Source organism: Hakea prostrata, chromosome 1 (assembly GCF_041222555.1).
Source record: "Hakea prostrata isolate BN-2017 chromosome 1, UWA_Hpros_2, whole genome shotgun sequence".
In the NCBI taxonomy this organism is placed as follows: domain Eukaryota; kingdom Viridiplantae; phylum Streptophyta; class Magnoliopsida; order Proteales; family Proteaceae; genus Hakea; species Hakea prostrata.
The window spans coordinates 24,542,854-24,568,419 of record NC_142600.1 but is presented as its reverse complement, the minus strand read 5'-3'; the positions used below and the strand labels follow the sequence as shown (position 1 = coordinate 24,568,419).

Sequence of the window (25,566 nt, the reverse complement as noted above, 5' to 3'; positions counted from 1 at the left end):
ATCCAGAAAAGGGCTCAACCCTCATCAACCCAACTATGCAAACATGGTCCAATGGCATCACAGATGACTTGCAGAGCATGAACTTCAAGCTCAGGTGGCAGGAACTAACCAAAAAACAGAGCAACCACCAGTACAGTCTTCCAGCAATAAAGAAGGATTAAATTACCCAGCATATGTCCACACTATCTGGAAAAAACCGTTACTAACTAACCAGTAACAGAATAAAACATCAGAAATTATCTTTCTGATTTTAGGGTTTGACTTCCAAAAAAGGAGGTCTGGGAGACTGGGATTGAGAGCTGGAATGGATTTCTTCGTGCTGGTAGTTGATATTGCATGGAGAGTTGATTGCCTACCTATTGCCCTTGGGTTGTATGTGTTGGAATACTATGGTACGTAGCCCATTTTGAGCTGAAGTGGATTTCAATGCCTTGATGGATAGATACAAGCTCTTTTGGACTCCATGTGATGCCTCACTGCATTGACTTAATGCTAAAGGACATAGGAAACGCCAAACTCATGAAGAAAATCATGAAGCAAGCCCAACAAGTTAGTGCCTTCATCTATAACCACACCTATGCATTAAAGATGATGAGGGGCAAGTGTCAGGGTGACTTAGTGAGGCCAGGCATAACCAGATTTGCAGGTGTAAATCTGAATGGTGACTTAGATGCATCTTTCCGTTAAAAATGGGGATTCGAGAGTCGGGTAAATGGAGGGTATGATTTTGTAAATTAGTAGACTTTAAAATGTAAAAACAAAAAATAAAATTTACAAATAAACCCCCCTACTATTTGATTCTCAACCATTCGATCTGATTTTGATTACATGGCATCATCACCACCTTATTAAGGAAATTTAATATAAATAAAAATATTAAATGTGAGTAATAAAATTTAAAGCCCGTTAGCTTAGTGGCTCCGCCACTAAGAACTTACCATTATTGTTCCACCAAAGCAAACCTTCAAGTTGAGCCGTAAAGGGTATTAGACAACTCATTTGCATGCACCAATTAAAATGTATTTGAAATCTATCAATGTGGGTCATCAACCAGATTCCTTTCTGGTGCTTGTTTTCACGTAAGTTCGTTGAAAACAAGCACCTGACGGAGCAAGATGCATCCACTATTTTTTAACCCCTTAGATTCCGACTTTAATCGTTGTTGAAAACAAGCTGGCAAGGATCAGAGAGAGAAAATAAAGAGAAAGCTATAGGGTTTGATTGCTTGAGAAGATTTGTGCTTGTTTCCAATTTGATGGCTGAAGGTAGGGAAGATAATTTCTGCTTTCATTTTCCCCCCCTCACTCTTGTTTTTCTTTTGTAACTAAATCTTGCGTTGATGGGTAAGCGAGGAAGAATTAAGTAGTGTAGTGCAGATGATTTCATCATCATTTGATGAATTGTTATCTGTATGTGTAGATGGTGGTTCCGCTCAGCACATGGTTTCTCTTCTCCACTTTCAAAATTACTTTCAATCTTGTCCGCAACCCAGATGGAACACTTACAGTGGAATGCATCTCGCTCTGTCAGGTGCTTGTTTTCAGCGAACTTACGTGAAAACAAGCACCAGAAAGGAATCTGGTTGATGACCCACATTGATTGATTTCAAATACATTTTAATTGGTACATGCAAATGAGTTGTCTAATACCCTTTACGGCTCAACTTGAAGGTCTGCTTTGGTGGAACAATAATGGTAAGTTCTCAGTGGCGGAGCCACTAAGCTAACAGTTTTAAATTTTATTACTCACATTTAATATTTTTATTTATATTAAATTTCCTTAATAAGTTACCAGATTCATGATAAGTTTTTCTGGTTCAGATAATTGTTCCTCCTAAACTGGTCATTGGGAATATGCTACAGAACCTGGTAGCTTTGGATTCTCAGGTTTTGGGATTTTTATTTGCAGCAGCCATTGCTGGCTGCTGCCGATGGTGGTGATGATGCCACGTAATCCAAATCAGATCGAACGGTTGAGAATCAAATAGTAGGGGTTTACTTGTAAATTTTATTTTTTGTTTTTACATTTTAAAGTTCAAAGTTTAGTAATTTACGAAATTATACCCTCCATTTACCCAACTCTCGAATCCCCATTCACCTATGCATTTGTCTATGTTTGTTGCAGCTGAATGGTGGTTGCAATTTGAACTCGACTCACCCTACTTAAGTACATTACAAGCAAAGTGCTCTCCCAGACATGTTCTGCCACTGGTTGTGAGCAAAATTGGAGCACCTTCAGCCTCATCCACTCAAAGAGGCGTGACCAATTGGGTGTGAAGCGTCTAGAGGACCTAGTCTACTTACGCTATAATATGAGACTAAGGGAGGATCATATTAGACAAGGAATGGACAAAGAGAGTAACAATTTCAAGTTGGCCAACATATTTAGAAGGATGATGATGATAACCCAGTAGTTGACTAGATCAAAGACAGTGGAGAGTCCTTGTGGATGAGGAGGGATGTCATACCAGTAGACAGATTGCAGAGGATATGGGGGCTGATGTGGTGGACTTCATGGCCCAAGAGGGGAGTGCACATGTAGTGCCCACCCATGACAACGCTGCTTTAAGTAGTTTCTCTTTCTCTTGTTCCTCCTCCTCTTCTTCTTCTTCCTCTTCTTTGCATCTAATCTTTGGTTTATTTAGTTGCTTTTTGTCACAAGAAACAATGAGAGAATTGGATTAATAATGACTTACACATTATGAGAAATGTCATATTCTATTTACAATAAGATAATTCTAGAAACTAAAAGTAGAGCCCTATAGCTAAACAGCCATACACATAAACCCAAAATGCTCCAAAGCTCACATCACAACAAAAGGAACATAACATGTTTCTTTATAATGAAATGAGAATATATTTCCATATAATTTACCCTATCATGATGAACTGGTTTATGGGCAAATACTAATAGCAAAATTGTCATCACGGTACAGCATCATGTGAGAGCTAGAGCCAACACCAAGATCATGTAGAAGTCCCTTGAATCATAACAACCCAAATATCCTGTGTGCCGTGGCACAAAATTCTGGCTTGGTGCTGGAACAACCAACACAGCTTGTTTCTTGCCACACCAAAATACAGGATTTCCATGAACCAAGGAACAACAGCCAGAGGTGGGCTTGTAGTTGGAGAGTGTGCTCAATCAACATTTGTAAATGCCTCTACTCTTTAGTAATCATGAAGACAGAAAAGGACCACATTTCCAGGGGCAGATTCAAATGTCTCAAAACTCGGTGCATACCGTGCATCACATCTAGATGAGCGGAGTGTGGACCATGCATATACTAATTTACGAGAGTCAGCACATGAGCAATGTCTCATAAAGTATATGACAGATATATCAATCTCTTACAAGGTGCTAATAGGCAGCTTTATCCATCAGTTTTCCATCTTTACCCTTCAAATATATGTCTCCTTGATAGGAGTATCAACAAGGAAACATCCAAGCCTCCTAGTTTCCAACAGAAGGTCAAAGGTATAATTCCTTTGAGAGAGAAAGTCCCTTTGGAAAATCAAACAACTTCAATTCCAAAAAATTAATACAGCTGCCCCAAATGTTTGACCTCAAATTCCTGGCCCAAGTAGGATTTCAATTTTGGTTTAACCATTGGATGTGTCCTGCTGCGTATTGGCGCAATCCAATGGTCAGCAGCGGTGTAGCAAGGCATCCAGACAGCATATGTTCAAAATCCACACGGAAGCCCAGACAACCCAAAATCAGCCTGGAAGCCCAGGCGGCACCTGAGTGACACATTGACGACTGTGGAATGAAGAAAAGAGATATGGTTGAGACTTGAGAGCGTGAGATGCAGTGATTACTGGTCACACACGGTGGATGCAGGACCCTTCATCTTTCATCTATTCTTTCATACGTAAATGGAATTGTGCAATAAAAGTTTCAGATATTCAACTTGCTAGTCCTTATTGTGTTGATCATAGTTTCAATTAATAGTTCACTGCTTTTTCCCTGGTTCATGGTTGGCTTTTACACATGGTTCAAAATTTTGCAAAACTTGGGCCATGTTTCGATGGTTTCGACCTGGTCGAAACAAAACATAGGGTCGAAACTTCGCATGCAATTTTTTGCCAAAATTTCGAATATTTCAATCGAAACTCGAAACATTGCATTTCAAAGGGGCTAATGTCTAAAATTTGGGCTCTTAAATACCATTTCACCAAAATTTCACACATCCTTGTGCAGAATTTTGATAGAATGAGACTGAGAGCAGAGCTTCGACCCCATTTCTTCTCCTCTTCAGTTCTTCAAATCATAAGTATTTTCACTCATTTTTTGCTCCAATCTTGGGGCTTTAACTCATTCTTGCCGGAAAATGCAGGATGGAGGTGGATCAAGCTTAATTTCATCAACATTTGGGAGTTTCTTCATATCAAGGTATACCATTTTTCCCAAAACTACTTTTTTTTTTAATGAAATGCATGTTCAATGGTAGTTCAATGTTGATGAAAATAATATATGTTGAACATCATGGGCTGATACACGAACTCAAGGTGTTGGAATTTTTTCCACAAAGTGTATTATTTTTTATTTTTCTGATTCAAAATTCTATTTTCCTACATACAAAATATAAAAATATATTTAATATATAATTTGTATGGTGAAGAAATAAATATATGTTGAACTCCATAGGCCAAATTACAATCTCACAAAGCCAAAATGTTTTTCCACCCCATAATTATTCATTTTATTTTTTATTTTATTTTTCAAAAAATTAATATACTAATATAAAATTTTATAAAAATAGGGGAAAATATGTGTCATGGTCTTGAAAATTATAGAGAAGCATGAAATGGCTTTCTATATGTTTTTTAAAGTGCTACCCATATGGTTTCATACTCAGTTTGCTATTGGCAACCAATTTTATTGCTGTCAAAAAAAATAAAAATGTTTTTTTTACATTTGAAAAAAATACATAGGCAAGGGGAAAATACTAGATAGGTAAAACATTCTTTTCTTTATCTTAAAAAAGTTACTTTGAAGTTCTTTAGTAACTTACGCAAGCATTTTATGTATGCAATAGTGAGGATGTCGAACCATGCAAGGCTATTATCACATTGGCAAGGAAAGGGACTTTCCAAAAGCAGGGGGAGAGGAGTTCACAGGAGCAGGATGATCAGAGCTAGAGGTCATCTAGGGGTGCTGCTACGTGGGGTGGAGGTGACAATGCATGGTAGTACAGTACACCTATCGATGGGATAAGAGAAGAACTGAGTGCAAATTCTATCACCAGAAGTTTTTGGAAGGTGGGGCTGGCACCCCTAGGGATGTGGTAGCACGTCACATTTCTTGTTGACATAGCACGGGCAGTGCAGGACTACATGAAGGGAGGGAATAAGAGGAAAGCAAACTACGAGAGAAATAGACTGAATTGGAGGAGGCAGTTAGGCCTTCATTTGGAGTTGGGGATGATGATGATGATGATTGCTAAAATCTCAAGATCCTGTAACTAGACCAAGAATTAAGAGAGAAGAAGAAGAATAAAGAAGAAAAGAGAGTGCTCATGTGTGTGTTGAGGCTCTTCCCTAGTACTTTATTTATCACATAAAATCAAATTCAATTTACGTAAACTATCCTAAACTGAGTTACACAAAAAGAAAATTACATATTGCATAGGATCTCCCAAATCAACTAAAAGGAAACAATCCTAGGGAGATTACTTGTCAAGCAAGCAACAAGAAAATTAGACAGTGAGAAAAATAGAAACCTAAGCTAAAATATAGAAAGTGAAATATCAACAATGATGATTATACCATGATTGCTCCTAGTGATGTAGAGACAGCTACAAAATGTGCGCCAAATGAGGGGACAAAGCAAGGCATCACTAGTGCAAAAGCAGGAGACGGGCAGAGGTAGTGCATAAGCTGGAGGATCTGGTCAGGTAGTACATTTGGTGGCATGTTCATGTTGCAATACAAATAATATTCAGAATTGTCTCTAGGATATTCTTCTCCGATGATCCCACATCAGCAGATTCTCTTTTTTGTGCCATATTAATAGACTGTCACTTTTGAAACAAGTTAAAAGTTCTTAGAAAATCCACAAATGTGAACCACGGATATAGGAATATTCTGAGAAACCTAGACCTACCGCCACAAGTTCTCTCTCTCTCTCTCCTTGTCCCAGCCCCATTGTCAGCCCATCTAGTGGCCTAGGACTATTGCTGCCACCTCCGCCTGGTCCTAGGACAACCGCCACCACCATCATAAGGTCCTAGCCTCCTAGGACCATCGCCACCTCACTACGAGGTCCCTAGGACCTGGTATCTTTGCTGACAGCCACCAGCCTACCACCTCCAGGCTCCAGCGATACCCTTAGGGCAATTGCCCTACTCCTATGATTTTCCTAGGCGCTTCGCCCACCTGCTACCTCCTTTCTAAACCCTACTGCATCTTTTTTAGCCTTTTTTGGGCCTTCGCCTCCCTCCTATGACTCCATCCTTCAGTGGTGGGCACTTTTTCTCCTACAAAGGGTTTGTTATACCATTCATGCTGTGGTTTCTAATATTTTATTGATTATTTATCCAATTCTGTGTGATTGCCTCTAATTCTGTCACCTCCGCCACTTCTAGTTCTTCTGAAATGGAGGACACTCCAATTTCTCATGAGCGTGATTTCTCCTCATTCCAGATGACCTTTGTTAAACCTAACGGGACTAATTAACTTGAATGATCTCGCTTAGTAGCTCTTACATTGGTGCTTGTGGTCTTACAGATCATCTTTGCGGTACATCTGTGAAACCCTTCATTCTCACTTCTGCACAAGACAAATGGGAAACAGAGGAGTGCTTAGTTATGAGTTTCTTACTCAATTCTACTGAACCTAGTATAGCCAAAAGTTATCTCCTCCTTCCAAATGCTGCCACCTTATGAAAAGTTGCCAAAGGACACCTACTCCAAGGTTGGGAATGATGCTCAGCGCTTTGAGATCCAACAAAAAATCCATCAGTTACAGCAGAAGGAGCTTAATCTTGCCTGATACTAAATACTCTCAAGGGGGTATTATTAGACATTGGACTTCTATAGTCAATTCTCTCGACCTCATGCTGCTGAAGTTGCTGCTTATTAGAAGTGGGAGGACAAGCTCCGTGTTTATGGTTTTTTGACTGGCCTTAACATTGAGTATGATCAAATACATGCTCACATCCTCTCCTGGGAATCTTTTCCATCTTTGGAACAAGCCTATGCTATGGTACATACAAAGGATAGCCGCAGAACTGCATTAGTTCACAGTCAGATGCCAAAGAGATCTGACACAATTGCTAGTACAGAAGGCTCTCAGACACATACTAGTGATTCTACCCCGTGCTCCAATAAAGTGTGAATATTGTGCCCGTGAATGGCATACAAAGGACAAATGTTGGAAGTTACATGGTCAATTGGCTACTTCCCATGAAGGACAGAATTTTAACCGAGGAAATTCCCAGGCATCTACTCATCAAGCTAATCGGGACGATGCTAAAATTCCGAAGTCGCTTTCCTCAAATGAGCTCCATCATCTCCATCAGCTGATGACCAGACTCAAAACATCCTCTTCCACGCCGACTTCCAGTATAGGTGTTGCCTCCTCCATGGTTAACTCTTCTGAGCCTCATCCTTCCTTAGGTAACTTTGATTGCCACAATGTGTCCTCGAGTAGTTTATCATGGATAATTGACTTTGGGGCAACTTCACATGACTGGTTCTTTCACTTTGTTCACTCTTATTCCCTTATTACCCTTAATAATAATGCTCGTATTGCCGATGGGTCTCTTTTTCCTATCTCTAGAAAGGGATCCATCATTTGTTCACCTTCTTTGCAGTTATCTTCAGTTTGCATGTTCCTAATTTTCTACTGATATCTTATACTTTAGTAGTATCACTCAAGATTTGAACTGCAAATAACCATCTACGCTTGTTATTGTGTATTTTAGGACTTAGAAACGACACGTACAATTGGCAATGGTAAATGCAAGCGGGGCTTTATATGCTGGATAGTTCTCCATCAGCGTTGACTTGGGTCTCCCGTTCCAATTCTCCTACTTTATTTACTTTACTCTAGTGGCATCATCATTTAGGCCCTATTCTCCTACCTACATTAGCTAAACTTTTTCTAAGTTTGATGAAGCAGTGTAATATGAATAATTTTCATTATGATGGTTGCATTTTAGCAATGCAAACTAGACATGTTTATCCAAAGATGAGGATTGTTGGATGCAAGTGGTTGTTTGTCACTAAGCATAGAGCAGATGGCACTGTAGAGAAATATAAAGCTAGACTAGTGGCCAAAGGGTTCACTCAAACTTATGGAATTGATTACCAGGAGACCTTTGCTCCAATTACAAAGATAAACACAGTATGGATTATACTCTCATGTGCAGTAAATCAAGGGTGGAGTCTCCAAAAACTTGATGTAAAAAATGTTTTTCCTCACGAGGAAATTCAAGAAGTATATATGAATGTGCCACCAAGGTACACTTCTGCTAAAACTCATAGAAAGGTGTGTAAATTAAAGCAAGCTTTGTATCAATAAAGCCATGGTGTATATCGACTATAAACAGAGTAATGCTAATCATACTCTATTGATCAAGAAAAAGGACTCTCACACAACTCCACTATTGGTACATGTGGATGATTGTCATCACAGGGAGTGGTGAAGAAGAAATTTCAGCCCTAAAGATTTTTTGGGGAGCTAAATTCAAAGTCAAGGATATGGGAAGAATTAGATATTTCCTGGGGCTTGAACTAGCATACTATGCTAATGGTATCTCTCTTTCTCAGAGAAAATACACCCTAGATTTGCTAACTGAGACTAGGATGTTACGGCGCAAACCAGCCGAGACTCCCTTTAAGCCCAATTTGCACTTAAAGGCCCAAGAAGGAGAGCCAATGGACAAGACCAGCCCAATTTTCCACCCCAAACCCGAAGAGGATGGAGAGGCAGCAACTCTCAGTCTCAGATGATACATCCAAACTCATTTCCTCCTCCCTTTTCCCCTATCCTTGCTCCAACAGGGCAGTGCCACAGTGAGGTGGATAACAGCAGAAGACACATATCTCACACCCTTACTATGAACAATTGAGTTGACAGTTTAACATAGGTGCTTTAGGTAAGAACTGGTTTCAGAGGCTTACCTTTTTTTTATTAATAATCAGGACTAAAACAAGACAGTTTAGGGACGTCATGGCCTAGGCTAGGTTAGATCCATTCCAGTCAGCCTGGCCACAGTCTAACCATGGCCAGGACTGGAAATCACTAGTCTTACTGCAGATACATTAGCTTGAGAAGGACATACTAATATCTTACTAATGAGAGGAGCTGAATCATCAATCAGGGCAGAGAATTAATTTTGGTGTCTGGTATTTGAAAACTATTGTGAAAAAAGATCAATGCTGCATCTAGAGAGAAACAGAAACTTTTTTTTACAAAATTAAGCGGGTAATTCCAAATAATAGCACTGATAAAGTAAATGGGCAAAACAACTTTTACGCAAACCTGTCCATGACTAGACGAACGATATATTCCTTTGGCATGTTAGGCAGCTGTCTAGCAAATATATTCTTCAATCCTATCAACCTGTAGAAAACTTAGTTATGACTTATGAGCACAACCAGAAAAGGAACAAATATAACTTTTCAAGGTAACAAAAATTTTGCACAGTATATTCATGATTTAATATGGTTCTTTGAGATAAAGAGATATGAGCCAAGCTAAAGAGCACATGCTGCATGACTAATTTTGAGAGGTAAGGAAGATACCAAATCATATGCTCATCAATTCCATCATTACTAAGGCATACAAATTTGAGCCTTCCTGCTTCCTCCTGAAAAGAATTCAAAATAGTAAGCACCATCATTTAAATTGCTGATTTCAAACAGTCAAATCTACTCAAGAATAGGTAAGATCAAAGGGGAAAATTTTAATCACAATGCTACATTCTCAATCTTACATGGAAAATGCCTCTAAAATATCCAAACATGACATTTCTTCCTCAGACATTCCCTATATGTTTCCCACTCCAAGATACGTTTCTATAGATCCTGAGTATAAAACTACCAGTTCAGTCTCCCTAAGTTAGACAAGCTCCATTACATTCTACACTAAGAAAAATATAACATTGCCTGACGTAGTCCTTTCCCAGCACTTCACCAAATGGGCAGCCAATCTGTTGTATACTTAAAATAGCAACTCCGAAACAAAGAAGAGAACTTATCATTCTCCTAAGGAAACTTTGTTAACTCCACCTGACATATCACTGAATTCAGTTCCACTAGAATTCAACCAATCAATTAAGACCGATTTGAACCTCAAAAAAATAATAAAATAAATTCAAGAACAGTGTTTTAAATTTTCAGAGCCCAATAGTTTACCTCTCTCTTTAAGCTTTCTTCTCTAGCACTATACGCCCCACTTGTCTGTATATTCTCAGTAAAAATGCCCTTCATTGTGTCCTCCTTTACTGCAACGCCAGAAATCGAACTCATGGCAGGAGGTTGCGGTAGGCCAGAAGCCACAGATGCACTGGGGGCCCGTTCATCCTTACCCATATCAGCATGCCCAGAAGAATCAATTTTCACAGAAGAGTTCTCTGACTTCAGCTTGGAGTTCCTTGATTTCAAATTGTTTTCTAACCGAGCAGTCGTAAAAACCCTCATTGAGTCGTTGTCTTCGTCCTCATCGTCGTCAACAACCTCCTCTGAATCGTCTTCGGAGTCGGTTTCTGCCCCTCGCGCACTGATGCTTTCGAGATCGTCATTAGAGGTCAAAGCCCCATCTCGATTTTCAGAAAAGGAGAAAGGGAACGCTGGTGCGTGCTCGTCTGAGGCTAGCTTGCGCTTGTGCGCTGAGGAGCAAACAGAAGCCGATGCAGAGTGTGATGGCGAAGGAGACTGAGAGGTCCTGGAACGGACAGGAGCAGTTGAATGCGTAGAATGCCCGTCCATTCCTGTTTAGGAATTAAGGGTTTTCCAGTTGCGAAGATCGTGAATTGATCTTAACAAAACGTTTGAAGAGCTTATGCCTGTAGTTAAATAGAAGATTTTGAACCTCTCGAGAACTGAAGTTCACAGAGATTGTTCAGTAATTTAAATTACTGTGATTACACATCCACTGGAGAATCAAATAAGTTTCGCAGAGAATTTAGACAACTTCCCAATGGAGGGTGCCACGAATCTGCAGCAACGATAAACTGCCAACTGACCTTCAATGTTTCGAAGACTCACGGAGTGAAACTCATGCCATTTATCAACTAAAAGAAAGAGAACTCGCATAAACAGAACCTTTTTTTTCTATTCTTTTCCCCTGGACTATTTTTCGGTGAGAACGAGAATTTTTTTTTTTTTAATCAGAAACAAAAACTTTTTTCTTCCTTTTGAATATAACAGAAACAGAAACTAGATGCGTTTGATATCGTTCTTAAAAAACGTTTTTTATATTAGAACAGATTAGAGATGTTTGTTTAAACAATTCGTTCTTCTGTTCTTTAAGAATGAACCAATCAAAAAAATATTTTAAAGAACACATTCTATAAAACATCAAAAAGATGTTTTTATCGAAAAACAGAAACCGAAGTAATAAAATTGGTTCAAATGTAAACCTTAGAAGGAGTTTATCAAACACTAACTTACTTCTAATAGTGTTCTGAAAATATTTTCAAAACGAATTTATCAAACGGCCATTTCCAAGCAAAACACGGTCTTTTAAAACAAAAACATAAGAAAATGGTTTTACTTAAGAGCTGATCTCTCAGAACGGAAACATTACCAAATGCATATTAAGACATACTTTGTTTCGTTTAACTAAACCAGGCTACCAGCCATACCTCACCCCTGGTGAGCATAGTGAGAACTGAGAAGTAGAACCCTCTAGAATAGTACTAGGTATAACAGAAGAACTATCAAGTTGCATTATTTGGAGGAGATCACAACTTTAGAACAAAACAAGACTTGGTCTTTAGTTGAACATTCTGATGATATTAATATAGTTAGTTGCAAGGGGGTTTTCAAAACTAGGTTAAAGGCTGATGGGTCTTTGGAGTAGCTCAAGGCCAGATTAGTAGTTTAGGGTTTCACTCAACAGTTAAGAAGGTGTTGACTTCTTTGAAACATTCTGCCTAGTGATAAAACCTGATACGATTCCTCTTGTGTTAAGTATTGCAACTATTTTAAAATGGACGATTCAACGATTAGATGTTAAAAATGCATTTTTTTTCATAAATTTTTTACTACATTGGTTTGTATGACTCAGCCCTGGGTTTCACATATCAGTCTCGACCCACTGATGTTTGTGCATTACATAGAGCGTCGTATGGACTTTGCCAAGCCCCACGAGCTTTGTTTGATATATTCAACATATTTCTCCTAGATTTGGATTTGTCTACTATGCTTATGATACATCTTTGTTTATATATCGGAGAATTTTACTTTTTATTCTCTATGTAGATGATATAGAATTAAAGGTGTCAATTTGGTACTATAACTGTTTAACTATACCATACTATATCGTTTCAAAATTATGTATGATTTATACCAAAATCGAATTTGGGTATTTAGTACGGTACGAATTCCATATAAGGTATCATACTGTCGGTATATACCGTATACCATACCGTAATACCAAATTTCAGTACTGAATTATGTACCGGATATCGTATAACCCATTAAGGTATTAACCGTAATGTTCTGTTACTTTACGTTCTTCCATAGAATATTGCCTCTGTTTTAACAATATCAGATCTAATACCATGGATGGCTAAATCATAAAATCGTCCCTTTTCTTTTTTAAAATTGTTGGTGCAATACCTCTAAATAATAGAGACAAGAAGTGGAGTCAATCTTAAGAGAGTTGAAGCCTTGAAGGAGTATTTATTGGGTGGCCAAGGACAAGACTTGCATGTCCAATGGAGATGAAAACTCTCCCAAGTCCTTCACGTCCTCTGGCCCATTTGAGACCTTGAACAGCGCCGCTTCTCATGTGAATAGACAACTGAATCTGAATCCAACCCATTATCTACTTTTCGTATTGGTCTATTGAGGACTCTTGGAACTTGGAACTGTCTATGTCTACCCCAACAGATGAACAACAATTTAGAAGTGACAGTTATCCATACTTCAGCTTTCAACCAACACTTAAAAGAACAGATTTTAAGTCCAGAGAGGAGGGAGTGAAACATGTGTGTATGGTCCTCCTTCGTAATGAATGGTGATGGTTACTGTAGGACCTGTTTGGTCACATGAGTCTGGAGATTTCAAATATCTAGAGATTTCAAATCTATGGAGTTATAATTTGTAAAATTAGATGTTTGGTTGTGGAATGAAATCTGTGGATTCATCCTAAAAAACTATTTGATCCACATGATTTTTGTGAATGTGCAAATGTATAACTTTTTTGAAATCTTTGGATTTCACCCCTTACCCATAAATCTACTGATTCACTTTTTAGTGTAAAAAGGTGAATCTCTAGATTTCATGAATCTAGAGATTTTTACAACCAAACGGGTATAATTCTCAGATTCATGAATCCAGAAATTTGAAATCTCTGGATTCATGTAACCAAACATGCCCGTAGGTCATGGTGGGCTAACCCTTTCTACTTCCTGTCTCTATTTCTTTTGTGGAGTGTTGTGATGCATTTAGGTATTTGATGATACAATCATGCTGGTAGTGCAAAGGAATCGATGTGTTTACTATCATTTCTGGAGTAATATGTCTATATTAAACAAAATTTTGGGTTCTTAATATCGTCAATTGCTCTGTTTCATCAACTATTGTATTTACAGAAATCTATAATAAAAGAATGGGTTTCATATCGTAACAAAAAGAACCGTATACCAAATCGTGCCGTTTTTTCATATCGATTTTATACAATTTTCATATAGTATCGTTTTTAAAAATACTGTTTTCATAACATACCTATAAATTTGATACGGTTCGGTTTAGGTATAAGGTTTTCAAATTCAATACAATACCGAATTACTAGTACTGGAATGACTCGACACTCTTGGATATAGTCCTAATAGGAAATGATACAAATTTTCTTATGGACTTTATTTCATGTCTTGGAGAACCATTTGCAATAAAGGATCGGGGTGGACTTCATTATTTTCTTGGCATACAAGTATCCATTACATCTGATGGGTTATTTTATTACAAGAAAAATATGCTTGGGATTTATTGCGAGCCCATTTAGAGGATGTCAAACCGATGGCAACACCAATCCTGCCTCAAACTCTCTTTCTAGTGATACAGGTGCCTTTTCTGATATCAGTTTATTTCACAGTCTAGTGGGTGGTCTTCAATATCTTACCATGATAAGACTGGATTTATCTTATGCTGTTAATTCAATTTGTCAGGTCATGCATGGTCCTTCTCAGGCAGATCTTGTTTTACATAAACGAATTCTTTGCTATGTAAAGGGTACACTTACTTATGGGCTTCGTATCCATCAGCATAGCTCCTTTCAGTTGTATGGCTTCTCGGATGCTAATTGGCCTGGATGTCCGATTACCAGGTATTCTACAACAGGGTTTTGTACATTCTTGGACGGCAATTTTATTCCATGGGGGCATGAAGAAGCAGCCCACAGTGTCTTGGTCTAGCATAGAAGTCGAGTATCGAGCTATCGCCACCACCACAGTTGAGCTCACATGGTTTATTTTCATACTTTAGGACATTGTCTTTTCTCAACCATCACCAACCATTTTACATTGTGATAACAAGAGTGCCTTATGTATGACTGTAAATCCTGTATTTCATGTACGAATTAAACATAGAGAGCTGGACTACCACTTTGTGTGGAAGAAAGTGACACTTGGTTTGTCTCATCCAACCATCAATTGACTGATATTTTTACTAAACCTCTCTCTCGTTGTGAGTTTTAAGTGTTGCAAGGTTTCCTACATCGGCCTAGTTTGAGGAGGGATATTGAGGCATAATGACATGTCTACGGTTGTAAACATATGTCTCAAATCTATAAATGCTGTATCACAATGTAATTGCCAAAGTTAATGAAATTCAAGTCATTCCTCTCAATCTTTACACGATATATATAAACCAATCTTTTCAAAAGAATCATGATAAATAGTTATCCACATTAACATTCTTTTTCCTATCAGGATCCCTTGACTCTCACTTTATTTTTATTTTTTATTTTTTTTGTTGATACAATAGAAAACTCATAAAACCATTATGACTACTATTACATGCTCTACCCTTCCCATGGTTCTTCCTCTCTTAATGTTGTTTCTGCTAGCAGCTTAGCATTCTTTAGGACTTCTTGGTTTTTATTTGTGAAAATTTGTAAGTCCTCTATGTTGGGTGCTAAATACATTAAGATCCTGAATAGCTTCCAATGGCCAAGGTTGTTGTGGTTTTGGTATAAACTCTTTGAGCTGCTCCCAGTTTGTTATAATGCCATCTAGCCGCAGGGTGTGACTTATCGCCAATCTCATTCCCAATGCTAATCCTTTGGCTACCGTTGCCACAAATTTGTATCCCCTGTATTTTTCGCGCCAACAGTAGATGACTTTTCCGCAATGAATTACGCCCCAACAGCATCTTGTTTCGTTGGTTGATTCTTTGACCGTCCCTGCACAAAATAACATTGTGAGATTTCCTGGTATTATTGATTGCATTTTAAGAAAATGCACTCCTCTGGTTTTCTCGCTTATAGGTACAGGTGGGCTAGTGTCTAAGAGCCTAGCTGGCTTTAGATTTAGATTGTTACTCCATTTTTTAATGTAGGATAACACATTTTTGGGATCCGCTATAGCTTTTTTGAAAATTATTGCATTACGCAATCACCACACACTATAGCAGGCATGGTAAAAAATTCGAGGGAAACTCAAGTTTCGACCGGGTGAAAATGGGAAACTTAGGTGGAAACTTGGAAAATTTCGAAGAAACCGAGGACTTTTTCGCACAAGTTTCGACAGGTTTTAGAGACTATTTTGGGGTGGGATTCTGTATTTAAGCTAATTAGTGTATAAAGAACACATTGGCACATGCATTTTAGTAAAAAAATCAATGTAAATATGTCTTTTAAATTACATAACATTAATGTAAAGATGACCGAGAAGTACACAATAAAGTTAACTATACTTAAGCAAATAAGCATAACATTCAACATGAACATATTAACTTCTAAGCTCTAACTTCTAACTTTTAAGTTCAATTCGAAATATCAAATAAACTCTTAAACATCAGATACAATGTAACTAGTAATAAAAATAAAATGGGAAGTACAACTCACTAAGTCAGTGCCAATAGGAGTGCCTCGGCGGATCCATCCCGTGACTTGAGTAGTATTGTGCTTGTGACATCCTCTCCTCTGACCAACGGACATAGACATCCCATGACATGTGATGCCTATGGTTGTCGAGGTAATCGACAACTGCAGCTCTATAGGTTTGGTCATCAACATGCATAAGATATCCGATCCGAGGGAATGCACAATAAGGATAGGGAAGTCCTTCTTGATGAATCTCGGGGGTATGGGTTGGGGTTGCACCCCGAAGATCCGCTCCACAAACATCTCGTGCCCCCGAATCAGCATCCGTATAAGTTGCACCCCTATGCACATATACCGTCCTCCCATCAGACGCTAGATAATACATCCTACCCTGTTCCACTTCCACTACTGTATGTCCTCCATAATCCTGAGGAAACCCCTGACCATAAGATGCACTACTATAAGCCCCGAAGAAGATGCAAGCACCGCTCTCGTACGAGTGGGGATCAGCTGTTGCCGTATCCGGTATCCGACAAAGTGGAGCCTCTTGACTCATCTAGACTCATAGATCCTATGGAGCCTGCCAAGCTATTCACTTCAATGGGATTGTAAGACCCGTACGATGAAGTGTCATCCTCATACCCATGTCCATGGTGCTTCCCTTTCCCTTTCCCCTTCCGACTGCAAGTGGAACTACGACCTGCACCGTGGTCGACATCCTAGGTAGCATGGGTGAATTGACTCTCCCCCGTGAACCTTAATGGCCCTCCATGTCCCCGACTCTCAACCGCTGGCTCTAGTGGTGGTGGTGGTGGTCTCTCCTGTGGTTCAGCTGAATCCTGATCAGCTGGCCCGTCACCACCATCATCATCATCACCACCACCACCATCATTATCATCATCATCATCATCATCATCATCATCACTCCCACTGTCATTCCCACTAGGGCCACTACCAAGTCCATCATCATCATCATCGCCTGCATCATCCTGTGCCTGACTAGCGGGTGGCTGAGTAATATCATCATCATCATCTCGACCATATAATATTATCCTCACCGACACCGGATGCACCAGGGTGTGGTACAAAGGGACGGTTAGGCTCGGTGTGCACTCTCCCTCTCGTGGCCAAGAACTCATTCACATCAGCTCCCATCTCTCATGCAATTTGACCGCTGGGTCGACCTCCCGCCTCATCCAATAATGGCTCTCTGACCCACTCAAATAGGGGGTACTCCTCCTCATCATCATCTATGGCAAAGATGTCAGCCAACTCAATCTTGTCCCCATTACCTTGCCCTTGACCTAACCTAATGTGCTCCTCTCTCAACCTCATATTATAATGAACATATACAAGATCCTCCAGCCGCTTCACCCCCAAACGGTTCCGCCTCTTAGAATGTATCAGATTGAATGTGCTCCAATTACGCTCGCAGCCGGTGGCAGAAGATGTCTGGGAGAGCACTCTAACTGCAATCTTAATCAAGTACTCTGAGTCTAACCCGTATTGCAGCCACCACTCAGCTGCAAGAAACATAACCAACCGAATTAATAATAGTAAAAATAAATTGTGTCAAAAACTCAAATTGAGCATCTAAGACTTAGACTAACTGACTAAGTGACTAACCAGGAGTGGTGTTCTCCCTAGCCTGAATAGCGATCGAGCGACCGTAGCTACCAAGAGCATCTCTAAAAGCCTTTAACTCGCGATAAATAATTACAAAGTTAGTAATAAGAAACAAGTATTTAGCCTAATTCTTAAGTACTAGACTACTAGTCATCTCACAAGTCACAACTCACAGTCTTACCTCATTATTAATTAATGCTTGTTTTGTCGCATCCGGTTCCAACCTTTCCACTACTTCATGGACTGCCCGGATCAAATCTGTCCTTATCCCAAGTTCTTTACTGTAGTGGTACATGGGGTTCAAATAATAGGCTATCAAACAAGCCAACAAATGAGATGGTAAGAAACTATAAGACTACATAATAAGTATTACGTTATTAACAATTAAGTATTTAAGTAATAACTTGAAAATTTTAATAACTTTTAAACTCACCAGCCAAATGCAATGGATGTTTCAACTGCCTTTCCCACCTTTCTTGGATGATGTTAAGGAATTTCTGGTTGCCCCTAGGATAGACTTTCTTAACCATCTCCTTCATCATCTCAACTGCAGCCCATATATGTGGTAAAGTTGGTTTCCTTTGTTGATCTACCAACTTCAAGACTGTCACCACAGGGTCTAGAAGCTTGATAACAACTCTTAGATTTGCCTAGAAGCTATCACTGGATATGGTAGCCCGTGCTGCTCTCTCTGCCGGTGATTATGATTGGGGCCAAGCAAACCAGTCTTCAGATGCAAACATAGCACGTAGTTGGGCTTTCTTCTTCTGAAAACTCTTCAAGGAAATCCAATTTGTAGCAAATCTTGTGACCCCGGGCCTCACCAAATCACCACCACATGTCCTCCTCAACATATCCAAAGCAAATCCATGGTTATATACGAATGTGGTCACATTTTGAGCCCGCTGAACCACATTCTTCACAAATTTGACTTCCCCCATGTCTTTTAGCATCAAATCAATACAATGTGCCGCACAAGGAGTCCAAAAGAGCCTATACCTGGGATCCTCCATCAACTTCATCCCAACCTTCTTGAAATTGGCGCCATTATCAGTCACAACTTGCACCACGTGCTCGACTCCAACCTCTTTCACCACATTCTTCAACAACCCATATATGTATTTTGCATCCTTTTTGTGACCAAATGCATCAACAGACTTGAGGAACACCGTCCTCCCATCACAATTCAACATAAAATTGATGATAGACTGTCTAGTGGGACCAGTCCAACCATCACACATCACCGTCACCCCATAGTGCATCCACATTGGCTTAAGGCCATTAATGTAGGCTTTCAACTCTTCCTTATGCCGTGGGAGATATACATTATATATCTCATATGGGGTTGGCCCAACCACCCCACGTCTAGCACCACTGATCTCATCCACCATCGTCGTATAATAAGGCCCCTGTGCAGCATTTGCCGGAACACTGTGATATAATGCCCACTTAGAAAAGGCCATCCCCACCTTGTCCTTCACATTACCCCACATATGCTTTAATTTCTTCTGTTTTGACCGTGGCCTCGCAAACAAGTCGGGATCGGGCGTAGTATCTCGCACATCGGGATCGGCCTCAATGGGTCTAGAAGCAGTAGATGTGGCACTAGGTCATGATCGTGGGGCCCATGGTAATGGAACTGACTCTCTGGTACTCTGGCTCCTCCTCATACTGGAGCTGCCTCCACTTGCCCTCCCAACATCTGGATCTCCAGATGACCTTGCACCCACGGCTCTCTGTGTCCTCCTGATCTCATCGAGTCTATAAGACTCCCTACTCATCCTGAGTACTCTCTCCATCTCTGCCTCTGGGGATGATGCATCAGCTGGATCTGGATCCACATTTGTCTCTCCCACCTCCACCTCCTCTATGCATGCTGCCTCGAACTGATCCCTCTTTGCTTTCTTTTGTGCCCTCTTCTCTTGCCCTCCTTTCACATACTTTGCCATTGCCACTTTAACTTCATAAGGGACATTGGGGCATCCAACCACATTGCGGTCCCCTCCCGCTAGATGGATCTTTAGTCTAGTGGCCCCACCTGATCCAATCTTTTTCAAACAATATTTACACTTTGACTTTTTCCTATCATCTGTCAGAGGCTTACCATGCTGCCAAGCTATGTCAGACATTGTGTTTCTATCTGAATCTCCAACTCAAAACTCAAAAGCTTGTGCCTGAATCTGAATTCCTGATACAAACATACATAATATTTAATAATCACCGTTAAAAACTTAAAATAGAAACCCAACAGTCCAACACTTAAATTTTAATCAAAGCATTAATACTTTAACTGTTTAACATATAAATACAAAAACTAAGAAAAATTCTTCAATTTAAGCTTGCACTATAATGGAACAAGTGAACAACAATAGAGAAGAGAGAACAAGATAATGGCATATTTCATTAACAAGTTATGTACCAAAATTTCTGGATCAAAATTCAGACATCCAACATTGAACATTCCAACTTGAACATATTCTCTGTAAGTCTCTATTAAGCATGCTAAACAGCTAAAGATTTAATTTTTTAAAGAGCGTAAATGGAATACATCTATTAAGCATGCTAAACAACTAAAGATTTAATTTTTTTAAAGCTGTAAATGGAATACATCTATTAAGCATGCTAAACAACTAAAGATTTAATTTTTTTAAAGCTGTAAATGGAATCCATGAGCCAACTTGCAGCAAGACTCGATGCTGAAAACACAAGAATTTCAAGGGGAAAGAAGAGAAGCAAGGAAATGAAGCTAAAAACCCAAGCAAATGAAGCTAAAAGCAAGGAAACTACTGTTCACTAAACCATTCAAAGCTAGGTTACCTTCCAATAGAGCTTCAAACTTTGAAATAATCCACCAACAAGTGCCGATTTCACCAAAGGAGTGCTTGAATCTACTTGAAATCATGCAAAACCATGAAAAAAGGTCGAAAAATGGTCGAAACTCTCTGGCCTCCGCTGCGTTTCCCGATCGAAACTCTGGTTTCCTAGAGTTTCGATCGAAGATGGCGACTTTTTATAACATTGCACCGGCTGGTTCAGCCGGTTCACTTAAACAAAAAACCAAGTTTCGAGTTTCGATCGAAATTTCGAGGGTTTCGATCAAAACCCTCGAATTTTCGCAAGTTTTCCCAGCCGGTTCAGACTGGCTCACCCATATTTCGACCCAGTAGGGAAATTTCGAGGGTTTCGACCGAAACCAATGATTTTTTTTCGGTACCCACTGGTTTAGTTTCGGTTTTTCAAAAGTGCGAAATTTCGGTCGAAATTTCGCATGTTTCGACCGAATTTTTTTCCATGATAGCAGGTAATGTTTATAATGGAAAATAACCACCTTAGCATAGCTTTGTCAAGATTTGAGTTATAGAACATATCTAAGCAGAAATAAAAAAATCTGAAAAGGGCAATATTTCAGTTCTTAGTCCTATTGGTCCCACCGTCCAAATTCTCTGTGTTCATTCACAAGTGAAAAATAGGTGCCAACTTGATTCAGCGCTGCAACCACAAAGCACACAACGATCTGTATTTGAATTCCATTTGGCAAGTATCGCATAATTGGGATCCCTGCATTCATAAGTCGCCAGAAGAAATTAACTAGTTTGGGATGAATCTTGAGTTTCCATAAGAATAACCACTAACTTTTATATACACAAGAGGAAAATGACGGGTTCTGTTTAAACAACAAATGTTTATATGCAAATTTAGTGGTCAGTTCTTGTGCAGAAGAGTGTCTTAGCTTCCAAGCATCCTGTTCAAAGGAGAGCATGACAGATTTTATAGCAGAGGAAATCTATGAGTCAAAGGTAAGAGAAATTTCAAAAGCAAATCTATCTCTTAACCCTATCACTTCTACCAAATTAATCTTATAATGTGCAAAATGCATGTCAAACTCACCCACCACATGGTCATCTTTATTTGTAACCCATGGATCAACCCAAAACAAAGTGTTTTCCCCATTTCCCACCTTTCTAACTACTAACTCTCTAAGAATGGGAAAGATAGCACAAAGGCTACTCCAGACTATGGAGCCCTTCTTTTTCCACACCTTGGAGTCACATAGCGAGATATTGGGAAAATATTTAGCCTTGAAACATTGTACCCATATTGAATTCTGCTTCATTAAGAGTCTCCAACCTAATTTAAGAAGGAGAGCCTTATTCATAAGCTCCAATCTTTTGAAACCTAATCCCCCCCAAGGATTTTGGACGACAACATTTGTCCCAGGAAATGAGGGAAAGATTCTTACCTTGTGTCGAGTTTCCTAGCCAAAACCTTTGACAGATAGAGTCCATTGATATACACACCTTTTTTGGAAACAAAACATACGGCATATGGTAAATAGGCACTCCTTGCAGTACGGATTGAAGTAGGATCGCTCTCTCGGCAAAAGAAAGTGAATGTGCTTTCCATCCAGGTAGCTTATGCTTCATCTTATTCAGGACTGGGCACAATCTATCTGATCTAGCTTTTTCAGAGAACAAAGGACTCCCCAGGTAAGAAGAGGTATTATCCATCTCCTTGATGCCTAGACAATTCAGAATCTATTCCTTTATCGCAGCACATGTATTTTTGCTGAAGAAAGCTTCACTTTTGTCCAAATTAATCACCTGTCCAGTAATAATCTCAAAAGTATCTAGAATAGTTTTGATCACATAGACATCTTTTATAGTAGCACAACAAAAGATGAAAGTGTCATCAGCAAAGAAGATATGCGTGATTTCTGGGGCGAACCGTGCAATTTTAATTCCATGAAAAGCATCTTTAGCTCTAAAAGCCCCAAGGAGCCGAGAGAGGATTTCCATTATAATTAGAAACAGGTATGGACTCAAAGGACAATTTTGTTGTAAACCTCTACTCCCCTTAAAAAAAGAATAGGGGGCACCATTCAATTTAATTGAGAAGGATGTAGATGAGATTAAACAAGATATCGAGCACCAGAATTTAGCATCAAACCCTAAACATTTTAGCACTTTCAACAGGACACACCATTCCACCCTATCATATGCTTTTGACATGTCTAACTTGAGAGCAACAAAACTTTTTTTTGCTTTTGACTTTCTCATGAAATGGAATATCTCATGTGCTAGCATAATATTATCAGTTATTTGTCTACCAGGCACAAAGGCAGCTTGACAAGGAGAAATGATATCATGCAAGACAAGCTTTATTCGAGATGCCAAAAGCTTCACAATTATTTTGACTCTCACTTTATTTATTTATAGGAAAAAGGAAATTGCATAAATATTACGTTAGATAACTGTTACAAATACTGTAAATTGTTCTCTTACAGTTATCCTGTAAGGTGGCTGCCATACTGGCATACCCCTCAAAAAACACCTAGAGCACTGGATTTGAGAAAAGTTTATATTCCGACATTTTTGTCGCTGTTGCCAATTCTAATAGAATTGGTAGTTCCTGAAGAGTCCATTTTTGTCTTGAAGGCTATGGTAGAAGACCTGCTATGTGAGGATTGTTTGTCGATATTTCATCCACTTTAAAACCACTCTTGTTTGCACTTTCGATCTCCTGTTGCAAACTCCTAAGCATATTCTCCAAGACCCCGCTTCCGTTTCCTCTTCCAAAATTGACAGACTTTAGATGTCCATCTCTGTATGTTCCAGTGCTCCATTCAACCTCTCCTAGTTGCTGGTTAAAAATCCCTGCACATAGAATAAAATTTTTGTTAGTCTATGGCATTGTCGTACACCAATTTTCTCTTATGTTGATATGATCTGTATTATTAAAAGGAACTAATAAGTCTGTATTTTCTCCCTCTCTTTGCAGCTTTAAATCTTTTATCCATTTATGGATATTCCCTAGCACCATAAACGGGTTAGGTATATTCAGATTAAAAACTTTATTATTCCTCTCTTTCCATATAAAGTAGCAAGAAATTATGAAAGTTGACATAAACCATCTAAATTTGTCCTTGGTTAAAAATAGACACATCTTTTGGCATCAATTCAGTAACGACGTGTCTCTCCAGTTTTCCGTCCGTAGTCCCAACGGACCAGCTGCGTGGATTCGCTTTCCCCATTCGCATGAGATGAAAAGGTGCCACGTTGTTTCTTCTTCCTTCCCGCAAATCGCACACTCGGCTTGACTTTGCATCCATTTTGAAATGTGTGCTCGAACCGGGAGACCTACATTTATAAGACGCCAAAAAAACACCTTAAATTTAGGGTGGATTGGAAGTTTCCACAATTGGTTCCACCATTTTGTGAGATGGTGATCATGGTTCAGAAACCGCTGTTTCATCTTTTCACGAAAGGCCAACTTTACTGAAAATTCCCCATTTGTTGAGATTGTAGTGGACTAAGAATCTTCTTGGTTTGAGAGGTTTATTGGAAGAATGGTTGCTGGGAAATATGTTGGTTCCATGTCTTCCTGATGGTTTAAAAGATCACTTGCCACCTCTGCCACTGTTGCCTTCGGAGGCCATCTTGTAAGATTCATCTCTGTTACAAAGTTGTGCTCTTGGTTTTGTTCCCATGGGTCAAACCAAAATGAAGTTCTTCTGCCGTTGTCGACCACCCTTCTCACCATTGTTCTTAGTAGAGGGATGATGCTTGTAATGTTATTCCAGACCCATGATCCTTTTTTCCTTATTACTTTTGGATCAAAGAAACTCTGATCCTTAAAGTATTTGGCCTTGAGAACTTTAACCCATATCGCATCTGGGTTAGAGAGTATTCGCCATCCTTGTTTGAGTAGTAATGCCGTATTATAGTCCTCCATTTTTTTGAAACCCATTCCTCCTGATTTTTTTGGTTGGCAGAATTTCCCCCAAGCTATCAGATTCAATTGCCTACTCTTATTGGGCTGTCCATTCCAGAAATTTTGACAGATGCCGTCTATTTTCTTGCATGTGGCTTTTGGGAATCTCAGAAACTGCATCTGGTATAGGGTCGTAGATTGGATTGAGGCTTACATTATCACCCCCCTTCTTGCATATGATAGATTTGTTGCCTTTCACATTGACATTTTCTGCATCATTCGATCCACCACAATTTGCATTGTCCTTATTTTCATGGAAAGTAATTTCGGCGAATTTCGGCGATATTTCGCCGAATTCGCTGGTTTTCGCTCACCGGCGAAACGAAATAAGAGGGCGAAACGATATCTGCCGGATATCGCCGAAAAATCGGCGATATCTTGCCGAACTAGCGATATCCGGCGATATCTCGCCAGAAAATCAACACTGTTCGCCTCTTTCAGTCTTTCTCTTCTTTCTCTCCGTCAATCCGAGGGAGCTCTAGGTCTTCATCAGTGCTGTCTTTGGTGTTGGTGGTGGTAGTATGTCTTTTACCGGCACCCACAGGCACCACTGGCAGCAGCAGCAGCAGTAGCGATAGCCATGGGAGAAGTAGTTCAAGGAGAAGAATGGAGGCGACGAAGGGTGCCTACCTGAGCCTACCTGAGCCTCGCCAAGCTTTATCATCCAGATGCAGATGCAGTGACTTCCGGCCACTACTAGCGAGAGTTCGCCCGGCCGTCCATGGTGAAGATGAAGATGAGATTCAATCTGATCCCATAAAAACTAATGTACACACAACCGTCATTCTCAGTCATTTATGAAAGTATTAAACATTGGTAAATCATACCCTTACCTTTTTGGCATTTGAGCCTCATGTCACGTGGCTCTTCAATGACCATGAAATTGTTTAAAAAAGCACAAAAAACAAAAAACTTCAACGTAAACATGAATCTGATTTGACTAATC

At 39.5% G+C, this 25,566-nt stretch overlaps 1 protein-coding gene across 1 annotated transcript in view; it reads right to left on the bottom strand.

The window, feature by feature from the left end:
* The window catches only part of HAG1 (histone acetyltransferase of the GNAT family 1), a 93,416-nt gene extending 82,097 nt beyond the window's left edge, over positions 1 to 11,319 (bottom strand). The window contains exons 1-3 of the mRNA XM_089136519.1: positions 10,367 to 11,319; positions 9,755 to 9,819; positions 9,492 to 9,572 (exon numbers count right to left, since the gene is read on the bottom strand). Of these exons, the coding sequence (XP_088992645.1) occupies positions 9,492 to 9,572; positions 9,755 to 9,819; positions 10,367 to 10,939 (719 nt within the window). The 5' untranslated portion in view covers positions 10,940 to 11,319. The remainder of the gene's footprint in view (positions 1 to 9,491; positions 9,573 to 9,754; positions 9,820 to 10,366) is intronic.
* Between the last annotated feature and the right edge of the window lie 14,247 nt (positions 11,320 to 25,566).